This window comes from Corvus brachyrhynchos, unplaced genomic scaffold (assembly GCF_000691975.1).
Source record: "Corvus brachyrhynchos isolate BGI_N302 unplaced genomic scaffold, ASM69197v1 scaffold60, whole genome shotgun sequence".
Taxonomy (NCBI): Eukaryota; Metazoa; Chordata; class Aves; order Passeriformes; family Corvidae; genus Corvus; species Corvus brachyrhynchos.
In genome coordinates, this window is record NW_008236767.1 from 6,778,158 (window position 1) to 6,790,474 (window position 12,317).

At 38.7% G+C, this 12,317-nt stretch overlaps 1 protein-coding gene across 3 annotated transcripts in view; it reads right to left on the bottom strand.

Annotated features, from left to right (window-relative positions):
* Positions 1 to 12,317, bottom strand: part of TOX (thymocyte selection associated high mobility group box) — a 219,060-nt gene that overhangs the window by 20,611 nt on the left and 186,132 nt on the right. For all 3 annotated transcript variants that reach the window (XM_017727483.1, XM_017727482.1, XM_008644947.2), the window contains one exon: positions 4,731 to 4,811. In XM_017727483.1, coding sequence (XP_017582972.1) covers positions 4,731 to 4,811 — 81 coding nt within the window. The remainder of the gene's footprint in view (positions 1 to 4,730; positions 4,812 to 12,317) is intronic.

The following is a 12,317-nucleotide window of genomic DNA, read 5'->3' on the forward strand; positions in this document are numbered from 1 at the left end:
AGTTACAGAAAGAAAACTATGATGAGAACACACCTGCACACACACATTTATTTAGGAGTTGGGAAATGAATGATCTGGGAGAGCTAATATGTCTTTTTGCTTTTTTATATGTTAGGCAAGTGCTCTCACCCCATAAATATATGAAACTGGAAAGTAATGGCAATGTTGCCATTTCAGTTTTGGGTTATATTGGGTTTTGCTTTTTAGTTTTTGTTTGCTTGTTTTGTTGGTTTTGTTGTTTTGGTTTTTTTATCATAGTCTCCATATTGCTCTTACAAGTAGGCCAAATGTTTTCATGTATGTCCACTGCATTTTAAGAGACTTTAATTCCTTAGGCTGATCATTTTTATTACAATGCATGCAGTGTAACAGATACTTTGGGTCCCTGGAACTCTCTGGTTACAAATTGCTGTGCTAATGGCATTAAGGCTATGTCAGCCTTACAGACATGACCTTTAGTTTTCTTATGAACCGCAATTGCAAGATGATGGACTAGGAAAAGCTAAGTCTGCCATACGTTTCAAGAAGCAATTTTACATGTCCAAAGGATTTGCACTGTCCACAAAACGGAAAAATGTCCAATGCATTCACTTCAAAGTCAAGTGAGGACACCACTTTGACTTAGATACAACATCTGAGTTTTGAAGTATGCTTGAGTATTTTGAATTTTAATAATATTCCCCTTGCTGAGAGGTTTTAGCTTCAGCCATAGTCGCTAATATATATCTTCATGAAAATTGAAATTGTGTCACTACACAGAGAGAATTAAAGATTCTTCTAGTCAGAAAGAATAAAACAGAGAAGAGAAATCTTTTTTGTACTACTGAAACAGTTACATTTGCACTGCTATAATTAACATACATATATGTATCACTTGGATGCACATAAATATATTATGCATGGTGAATATATAACATGCATATATTGTTTTATAAATATACATAGATGAACATATGTAATATATGAAAGTATTTGACATTTACCCATATATATCTATTTTAAATATATATATTTGAAAGATGCAGCAAAAACTCCAATGTCAGCCAGAAAAAAAGGCTGGTTAAGCTAGAAAAAGTGCTTGTCTTATGAAAAAGTAAAATTGCAATTCACAGCATTTTATGTAATGCTGTACAAATTACCAGATACCAGAGACTGCATTTCTGGACCTGAATAGTACTAAAAGTTGCAACTAAGGGCAAATATAAAGACACTTGTTTACAATGCAAAGGCTTAGTCAGTACTATAAGCAATATGGCAATCTGCATAGCAGAAGATATAATGCTTTGTGATGTGTTTTTGCTTTACCTATCAATCCCTACGCACATGAACAAACTCAACAACAGACCCATTAATTTCAACCAGAATAAAAAAGGGGAAAATACAGGAAATATACTTATAAATGAATGGGAATTAATGCATACTGACATATTTATACAATCATATGTTTACCTTATTTACTGGGTGGTGGCCATACATATAAGGACATCATGAAAGCACTTAAAAGTGTATTAGAGATGGGCTGGAAATCCTATTACCAGAGCTGCTGGTGACACTTCCATTCTTTCCAGCTCTGATTTTGTCAAATAATACAGTCTGATATGATACACACTAGGGGTGTGTGTGACCTCTGTGTGTGTGTGTGACAAACTCCAAACAGAACTGCTCAGCTTTCTAAAAAATGAACTTGGAGGGGATGGGAGGCAAGAGAGGGGAGGAGAGAAAAAAAAGAAGAGTAAAGGCACAAGGAGCTGAGTGTCATGGAGAAGGCCACCATCTCCACCTGATGCTGCACATCCACCCCAGAGCTTGGGATGAACACCAATGAGTCTGAATGTCATTATTTTGCTGTCAGGCAGGGGCTAGGAAGTCTCCTGGCTATAGGACATCTACCCCACTTCTCTGTAGTCTTCTACTTTGATTGTTCTGGAATGTCAGATGGCCAAGGTGGGTGCCGTGAATTCAACTCCAAGTCCAGACCAGTGAGGTAGAACATGGCATATGTCCATTCCTTGCTTTTCAGAAAAGAGAAGACTTGCAAATAAATGCAGAAAAACATACACAAAGACTCACATACGCTCACTAGTTGTTTAAAAACCAGTAATACTTAATGACAAAGGTGGCAGAATCAGTGTTGAAAAGTTAGGAAGCAGGGAGAGCAGCTGCTCTGGGAGGTGTAAGGCACCTGCTGAGCTGGACAGAGGGGACCTGAGCAGAACCTTGCCAGCTTGCGCCTGCGTCTTCCTGCAGACAGTCGTCTAGGATGGGATGTGAAAGAAAGTTTGATAACTGGATAACATTTGGATAGCAAAAGGATGGCTGGATGGGATGTGAAGCACAATTGTGCATCTCATAGCTGCCAACCTGAAGTCATTGGAGTTCTGCTATGAACATAAAGGGTTTAATATTGTTCAAATACTTTGAAAAATGAAGTTCTAGATGTTCCAAGGAGAACACAGAAAATGACTGAGAACCTGATTTCACAACGATTTAATCGTGTTTGAAAATACGGACAATATAAACTTCCTGCTCCCAAGTATTAGTGAGAATTTCTTTACACCAAAGCACTGTTGGGATGAGCAGCACAGAAAATTCTATAAAGCAGCAAGGTTAAACAGCATGCAATAAATATAACTCAGGAGGATCCAGGGTGAACACCTGATTATAAGTGTGAGGTACCACAGAGTGAGGTACAAAGTATAAAATATATATGTGAGCAAATCATTAATAGGGTAATAAAACATTTTTGGAAAAAGAGTGTTACTTTTGGCATGTCTAAACTTTTCATAATGAGGTCTTGGAATCTGAATAATATTGTCTAAAAGTAGTTTTTATGGGTGATAATATAACAACATGGACATAAAAGACCACATTAACTCCAAATAATGTTAATTATGTATTATATATATTTTCTCATGCTTACAGGCTTGTCTAAAGAACTACAATTCTTCCAGTGCCATATAAATATTTAATAATGATAATGTAGAATATGCTGATATTATATTATAACTGGTTATTTTACAGCCTTATTCCAAAATGGACTTGCTTTAGTTACATGCCAGCTCTGTTAGATTCATTGAGTGTGTTCATGGGAATAAGCAATCAGTACTCAGCTTCATTAAGTTTATATTTTTATACTTTCCACACTAGAGGAAAACATTACATTATAGGCAGAATTTAAATAATTGCTTAAAAGTTAAGAAAATGCTTCAGTGCTTTTCTGACTAACAACAAATTTAAATATTTGCACAAATGGATTCATGCACTGAACTGATCAACAGTCTTCTAAGTTTTTTTTCTAAAAAACAAACTTCAGAAGATGCAATAATATACTTTTTTCTCTTTAAAAAAGATCTCATTTTTTATATTGTGCACTTCAAAATTAAGCCACATTGAGTGTTATGTAAACAGTCCATGATGTGCTGAATAATGATAGCCAAGTTATTTTCTCAAGTGAAAAGATGGCTTCATGCATTTCTTAAAAAACTTGGAATATTTTGAGTTTTTTAGACCTATCTTTTGCTAATAAGCACGCTATTTCAAAAAGATTTGCTTGTGAGCACATGCTGCTCTTTCTGAAGGCAATGATTACTTCTGGAACCAACAGTCCTAACAGAGGAATTAAAGGTACTCAGTAAATTACTTTAACTAAATGCAGGAGTATTTATAATGGCAGATAAAAAATAGAAAGTTATAGGACACAACTCCCAAAAATGAATGAGGTGACACCCCATATTTCAAATTCAGAACAAACACTGGCCAAACACGGACATAATGTAGAAAAATGCATGAAAGGTCCTTGTATGGGTAATGATATAGCAACACCCTGAAATGTGTACAAATTAATATAATATACAGAGTAGTATGGTATGCAGGGCCCCAAAAACATTTGAAACTAACCAAGAAGTTCTTCTCATGTCCTGTATGCCAGTCCTTCACACTGTGGTCTTTACCTCTAAAATTGATTTTATTTAAGTAAGAACAAAATATATCTAAATCTGTTTTGGTAGACCCAAAACACGTGCTTCTAACTGGTATGATTCTGAAGCTGCTCAATTGGTTTTTCACATTGACACAGTACAGTAATTTCACATTCTTCTGCATATTTAAAAGTCTATTACAAATTCTAAAGAGTCTACTGCAAAATTATGGGCACTGAGAATGTTTGAATAAATCTATTTAGAAATTTGCTACTGGCTGTATATTTGCAGTATACTGGTGTGTTCCAGTAAAGAAGGTTCCACCATTCTCTTAGCAGTGACCTTTGCTGTGCTCACAATAGCTTGCTGGACGTAAAACGGAAATTCACATTTCTTATGAAAATCTGCACTGTCATCGAGGCTTGACTATTTCTGTATTGCGATTTCAAGGTAAAAAGCAGTACTAAAAAAAACCCACAAAACCAAACCAGGCATTTTGTTCATGATGTATTTTTTTTCCCTTATAGGTGGCTGCCTGGCATGTTTGTTATATTGAGGTCTGTTTGCCACTACCTCCTTCCCCTGTTGAACTGGCATGTACCTCCCAAACTGAAGTGCTGTCTTGATGACCAGGAGGGAAAGGATATCTTTATGTGGAGAGATGACTGTGTTTATTGAGCATTTGCAACTTAAATGCAAGTTTAAGGTGATAATAAACAAGGCTATTTGCACTAAATACTGTGGTGCTCAGCTGAAAATGGTTTGCAATATGTCACTATATATATGTGTGTATGTATATACATTATGTGTTACCTTGGATACAAGGCTTGCTCTGTAGGCAGCTAACTGCTTCAGATACTCCTTCTTGGCAGCTTCGGTTTTCTTTTTGTATACCTAAAAACAAAGAGTGGCACATTGGTAAATGAATCTGGTTTTGTTTTTGTACATCACCGGTGTGTCTCATGCATTTTCATAATGTTTTTCTAAGTAAACAGCCTTTCCTCATCATATTGCCTAAAGAGTGAAATAATAAACATCAAATATTTTAAGAAAATATTGTTCCAACTGTGAAACACCCTTTAACTAATCAGCAGTACTGAAAAAACAATATTCCTCATAGCATCTCACGTTTAATTGCTCAAAGTGGAGTGTGGGGCCTACTTTTGAATGGGACCTTTGGGGATGGGGAAAGGTAAGTGTGACTCTCTCCTCTGGCTTCCACTCGTGAGACCAGTTAAAACCCTCTGGGGAAGATGAGAATCTGCAGAAAGACTTTTGAGCTAAATGAAGGAGGAGATGACAGCACCACAGATCAGCCAAGAGGATTTCTCTCCTCCCTGGGTGAACTATTGGGGCCAGTCAAAGAAGCCCATGGAGCTGCTAAGGATAATAAATGTTAGTCATTATTCCAGTCTTGATCCCATATCGGTCTAATTAACTTCTCAGAAGCATGGATCTATTTCTGTACATTTCTCTCAACTCACCAAATTATTTTAAATGTGGCATGTGCACAATCTCATAATAGATTAAAGACCTTGGAGAATCACTTCAATTTTGCCCAGATTTCAAGATCAAAGATTATCTGCAGGGTTAGGCAGAACCCCACAGGACTACAGTGACATGATGTTAGAAGAACATGTGTAGACATTTAGGGTTGACAGGTCTCAGGAGGAGAACCAGCTTCTGACCCATGGAGCCTAGCTAATGACTTGCTGTTAGCCGTGTCAGTGACAGATTTAGGAACAACTCAACATTTCTGTTTGCAAATATTGTCATGAGTTTCTCACTACTTCATGTTTTGGGGTTTTTTCCTGAAGGGGGAGATTTAGGAGTCATACATGCACCTGGGCTTCATGTAACTAAGCAGAACTGACTCCTCATCTTTCTTGTTGAAATGAAAAGCTTAAAAACCATCCAAAGGTTTAACAGTGAGGGAGAAAAATAAAAGGAAAGAAAATTTACTTTTTTATTGTTGCTATATTTCACAATTTTTAAGTCACATGCCACACACCCATGTGTGGACAGGCATTTGGGATTCATAATATTGCACAACATGAAAACTGCAGCTCTGTGTCTTTGTTGTCCACTTTTCCAGACAATTGCACAACCTGGGCACCTGAGGAAAGCCTCCATGAGGAAAGTGAAGACTGTTCACCTTCCCCCTCCCATTCCTCACTGCCTAGTTAACTGGGCTATTGATTCAAAGCTTAAAGACAGGCAAATCTATTTAGGAGGACAATTTTGGGGTGTTCTTCTGAATTCCACAGCTAAAAGTACATATGAACACCTCCTCCCCAGAAAGATAAACTTTACGAAACTTTAAAGTGTTCTCTTTTGATCTTGCAACCCTTCAGTAAAACCAGCAGTCCCCTAATGGAGAGGACCTGGCAGCACAGAGTGTACACACAGAGGACAATACAGTTGCAGACTACAAAGGGAGAGTGGTAATTTCAGGCTGGAAGGATTCAGCACAACACCATTTTGATAAAGAATGTACTCATGAAACAATTTTTTGTTTCACAAGGGCTTTGCTTTCAGACACAGAACAAACCTCACACACAGGCTGGCAAAACTCAGAGGCTGCCTAAAAGGATTAAAGATTTTGCTTCCCAGGGGAAGCAAAAGATCATAATGGAAACAGAGAAGTCTTAGGCTTCTAAAACTGTAACTATAAAGACAGAGAGGGAAAAAGATGGGTTTTAGCTGTGCAACTGTATCTTTGCACCCTTGTAATTTCTCCAGATTAAGATAAATATGTAATGTTTGCTGATCTCCTATTGTTCTGCAAAGAAAAAAAAAAAGGTAGCGATTTGCTTCTTAAGTTGTAGTCGTTTGTGATTATTAGGGGAATTACTATTTGTTTTGAAAACAAATAAGAAATTAGTCAGCAGTCTGTTCCTGGCTGCTAAAATGAATTCAGCTTGACCTACAGAACAAAGACTAAGTTATACTGCTTTGTATATTGCGATGCCTCTGCATCATTCTGATAGCCAACTTAAAAAACAGAGCTGAACAAAGAATTTTACACAGAATAATGTTCTTCAAAAGATCATGTATCCACTGCTTCCACATTGGGTTTTATTTTGCATAGCACAAATACAAAAAATAGACACTCCTGCTGTGCTCTTACAGTCACAGCATAATTGAAAAAGTCCTCTGGGACCCGACTTTTCCTGCAAATAGTCACACTGCACAAGGTTAACCCAATAATATGAAGATAACAACAATTCTGCAAATCTCCATCTAAAACATCACTACTTCATAGGAACACCATCAGACAGTTATTTAATTATTTCCTACCTATGTATCTACCATGTCTAGTGTATGCACTGCCTTGCCCTCTTCTCTTGAATCTTTTGGTGAATGAATAATAATCACATGAACACCTTGTCTTCCCGGGCACTATAAACTTTAACAATTTAACAGAAAGTCATTATAGTAAAAAAGTCCTTACTGGGTGGGGAAAAGTTTTAGAAGACCCCAGACTGCTTTGATTTTTGCATTGGCAAGAATGGTCTCTGCAGGCTGGCTTGTCTGGAGGGTGATCAGCTCACCCCACTTTGTCCCTGGAAAAGCTTGGGTGTGTCCTCTGAGGACAACAGTTTGAGCTCTCCCTGTCTACGTGCACTGTCCTTCTAAAGGTGCCCACTGCTTAGGTCAAGGCCTGCTATACAAGTAGGCTTATGATCCTCATGCTGGTTGTGGAAATTCTGACTGGTCATGGCCTAGACTAAAAATTAGGGTAAGTTCTGTCTGTCTAGGACAGAGTAAACACTTGGCAACATAAATAGCAACAGGGTCTGGTCTGGCCATCAATATTTTTATCTGAAGGCACATGAATATGGTCCTGGCAGTGGTACCAATTCACTGGCTTTGTGCTGGCCTGGACTTGCACTGGGGGCTTATGAAGGCAGGGCAAGTGGGGAGGGAGGGGCTTCAGTTGGCAACATAAATAGCAACAGGGTCTGGTCTGGCCATCAATATTTTTATCTGAAGGCACATGAATATGGTCCTGGCAGTGGTACCAATTCACTGGCTTTGTGCTGGCCTGGACTTGCACTGGGGGCTTATGAAGGCAGGGCAAGTGGGGAGGGAGTGTCTTCAGCATTTGCAGCCGTACCTCAAGCAGGTATGAGCAAGTCAGCTGTTCCTCCCAAACTCTTTTTTTTTTTTTTTTCTGCAGATGTGAGGAAGTTTTAGCCCTCAGGCTTAAATAGTTTTGTGTTGTTGTAAGTATAAGAGTTGCATCCTTGCAGCACTTTTGGGGAGGAAAATGTCTTGTGTCATCATTCAAGTGTGCTCTAGAAAATAGCTGAAGCTCTTTCGAGCTTCATGCTTAAGACAGTGCCAAATTATAAAACACATCATATCCAATAATACAATTAACACTTTCCCAGTATCATGAAGCAGGGTTCTGTTCTGTTGCTTATCTATACTGTATAGTGGGAATATTTAGTTTTAGTTACAGCATCTTAGAAATCTCCTATAAGGTCATTTTCCTGTCCTTTGTCAAGCAAGAAACAATTATTAAATAAGTAACTTGACAGGAACATATAGTTATGGAGTTAAGTACTTTCCATCTTGCTTTAATTCATTTAACATGGTAATTGAACATCAACTGATTGTCACTCAGGCAGCAAAGGCCCATTCTGATTCAGCAGCATATTTGTTTCCTTACACAGTATTTTATTTTCTACATTGTCCCAATTGCAGAAAAATTAATGTTGGCAGAAAAAACCATAATTTTGCATATGCAGGGTGGGTCAGTTTAATTTATTCTTTTTCTCTTCATTTCTCTTCAGCATCTTATAGAAACCCCAGAACACCAAGACTACCGTCTATAAGTGGAACTTGCTGGCATTATTTTCCTACTGTGCTTCACACACACAAATGTAGACAGCATAATACACAGGTCCTTATTTAATTGCACTTCTAAGGTAGCTTCAAGTTCCCTTACACTCTTAATAAAGCATGCAAAAAGGAGTGAGTATGAAACCCTACTTTGTGCATAAAAATGTATAACATAGAACTTGAATTAGGCCACCAGGGAAAACTAATGCGCTGAGCTCACAAGCTGGTACCAGCCCCCAGGCCATTGGACCAGCAACCCTTAGCTCAGGTTTCCTGGGCTGACCATACATGTGGGCCACCAGAGCTGCAATGCAGCCTACAGCAAGGACTGAACTCTTGTGTGATAACACACACAGCCTTAAACTGAATGCACCAAAGTTCCACTTGGAGATAGAGGGGTGGTGAGTTATAGGACAACCACTCACAAATACTAGATTCACCAAATTAAAACCACAGTAGAACTTAAGCACTTCTGCATTATGCTGCCAAATTCTGGTCATGTTTTGCTTTATGTATTTTAACTGCTGTTTAATTCTTGTCTTTTTGGATCATAAATTCCTTGAGGCAGGCTTTATGTCTCCTGTGCTTTCCTATGTGTTCCATAATATGAAGTTCATTACTGATATATATATATAGCTGAAATATACCTGTAATGCCTTAAGCCAGGTTTTTGTTCTAGTTAGCCATTTCTTCACAATGAACTTCCTCTCGGTTTGCTTGTGGCAGATTACCAACACATCACAACACACTAGGCATCAGGATTACTACCCTGTCACTTGTGGCTTGCACCCTTATGGCCCGAGGGGAACAGATATCCCTTCCCCAAGTCATCACAAGCGCCAAAACAGGCACTCAAATGTCTGCAACCATGTCCTAAGTTTTGAGTGCTAGTGGAAAACTATTGCTTGTGACTACAGTCCCCTTTGATATTAGAGATGATGCTAGCCTTGAAGACAGCAAACTAAGCTGACTGATGATTTTAAGAGAAAAAGAGACTTTCAGAATCTGTGTTTCATGGAAGTCTGCAAAAGCTCTGTGTCTCCTAGCTAACAAAGCAGATTACAAAGATCCATGCTACTTCCCTGGCTTTGCCTAAATAGATGGTATGAGGATGACAAAGAAAGGGAAGTTTTCTGTTCATCTTGTGGATATCTCCTTAGAGCTGACACTTGCAAGCAAGTTATATTTGTCTTTTTAAAATGATGTAAAAGTGCCCATATTTGTTTCGGTGGAAGTGTTCCGGAAGCCCCACAAAACAGTATATGCAAAAGTAATAAATCAAAAAGCAGCATGACTGATTTTGTATTCTTGGTCTCTGCAGTGTTATATCCCATGGGAGTGTCATTTTCACGGGCTACAGCTACAGGAATGTCATCTGATAAAATACAGTAGGCTCCAATCCAGAATTAAATTCCACATTCAGATTGCCATTCCTAGCCCTAAATACATTGGCTCATAGAGAAAATTCGTACTTTTTTCCAACTGGGAAACCTATCTAGTTTTAATCTCCTGATTTTGCATCAAAGGCACCTAGAGCTTCACACAGTCATCTAAAATATGGAGAAAGATATTCCCACAGCAGTCAGAAAAAAAATCCTCAGAACTGCCTAATGGACATTGAAATATTTTACCATTTGATTTTTAATCTAAGTACATACAGTAAGAGGCCCAGGGCTAGCTGTATGGCTCAGTAGTCTCTTTGACTGTAGAGCATGGAAAAGATAGTGATGACATATTAGGGGCTTAGGGGAAAGAATTCAGTCTCTGGCATGTGAGGGAAAGATCACAGGCCAAATTCAGCTCTAGCACAAACAGTGAGACTCTATGGAGAACACTGGAAATCGCAGCCATTTGTGCCAGGCCTAAATTTGACCTTATAGTCTTGATGTTATGACCCAGCTGCTTCCAAGAACAATAAGAAGGTGAAGTGGACTTAAAGTCAACATTTCATAACTCGGTGGCCTTGTGCAATATTTCTCTAGGAGCTGTGTTTGTTGTGTGCTGCAAACGGATGTTAGAAATCCACCCTGGACAGGGGGTGTCTGATGTTCTCTGTGACTTCAGTGTTCCCAGAGGGCCTGATACTTCTCCCCTCTGAAGTCAATGGAAGTGAAGGGGTTCAAGGACTGGCCATATAGAAGCCAGGGTTATAGAAAAACCTGAAGATATAAATTTATATATACGTACATATATGTGCATAGACATGTGTTGTATCCATGCTCAGTGTGTGCCTATTATTGGCCCATTTGTGTTCCAGCTCATTAAGCCCAGATACTTTCAGAGGAAGGGAGAAGGAGAACATACCAAGATGAGGATCAGTTGTTTTGAAATCTTGACACTCCAATCTAGACCTTCAAAGGGTAGAGATGCAATTTCAATATAGAAATTTGTGAAGAAAAACAGTGCATCTCCCAAACATGCCTAAGATGCAACACTGGTAAAATCAACTTTGCTGGTGCAGGTATCTGGGAGGAGAAATGTAAGATTACTCTCTGTTGTGCCTATTCCTGAATCCACCTTGCTTATAATTCACTTTGGCAGTGTGCACACACAGATGTGCCTTCTCTTCCTATTCTCATTTACAAAAATAAAACAAAGCTAAACCTTGTGTGGTTGTTTATCTACTAAACTGAAAGCACATTCTCATTCTCTTACAAGCGTGTTAGTTATTCCTTGGAGATTGCTTCATTAGCATGGAGCAAGTAAGGGTTTTTAAAGGGAGAATAAGAGATAGATAAACAAATGTCTACGAGTATTTGAGCATATATAAGGGAAGAAACTGAAAATTGATTTCAAGATGCTACTGACTACCTTGACCTCATGGTCTGCACATCTTCTGATGTTTCAGCAGCCAGTCCCCTGAACTGTCTGACATCCTGGCACCAGGCACCCCACATGCATGGCAATGCAATGGGGACATGATGGCTCTTCCAGCCATGGGATGGATGATCTCATTTGTCATGTCAAGGGATGGGATGCCATAGCACCCTGGGAGGGAGGATATAGGTTAGGTTTTCCCAGAGGCCAGGCAGAGTCAAGACCTGTTGAAACACTGATCTTGGATCCACTTTGATCTGACTTGTGGTGCCTCACATCATGAGAGAAGCTGTGGAGATATGAAGTATTGGCCAGAATTACTTGTAAACCCCCTGCTGATCTAGCTGGCTCATTCCAGCAGTGGATAATGTACTGCTCTGTCTAAAACTTCCCTGTGGTCAAAAGAGAAACTTATAAAGCATGCTTTGTTATTTTTCGTGCCCAAATCAGTCTGGGTTATTTTTAGAGATAAAATAAAAACTCCTGAAAGCTTGTGAGTTCTAGTGAAAATGGTAACAGTGTCACAAATATTGATGCTAATGCACAGGGACTTTGTTTTATGTAAGTATTGGTAACATACAAGCCAAGTTCCATCAGATGTTAAAGAATAAACTGCAGCTTTTATCTAGTGGGTCTTTGAGCACCAATGAGGAGTAAATGATTTGATTTTGTGAGCTCAGAGGATTTGTCAGCTGCCTCATATGTATAATTCTGGCTTTTCATATTCCTGCT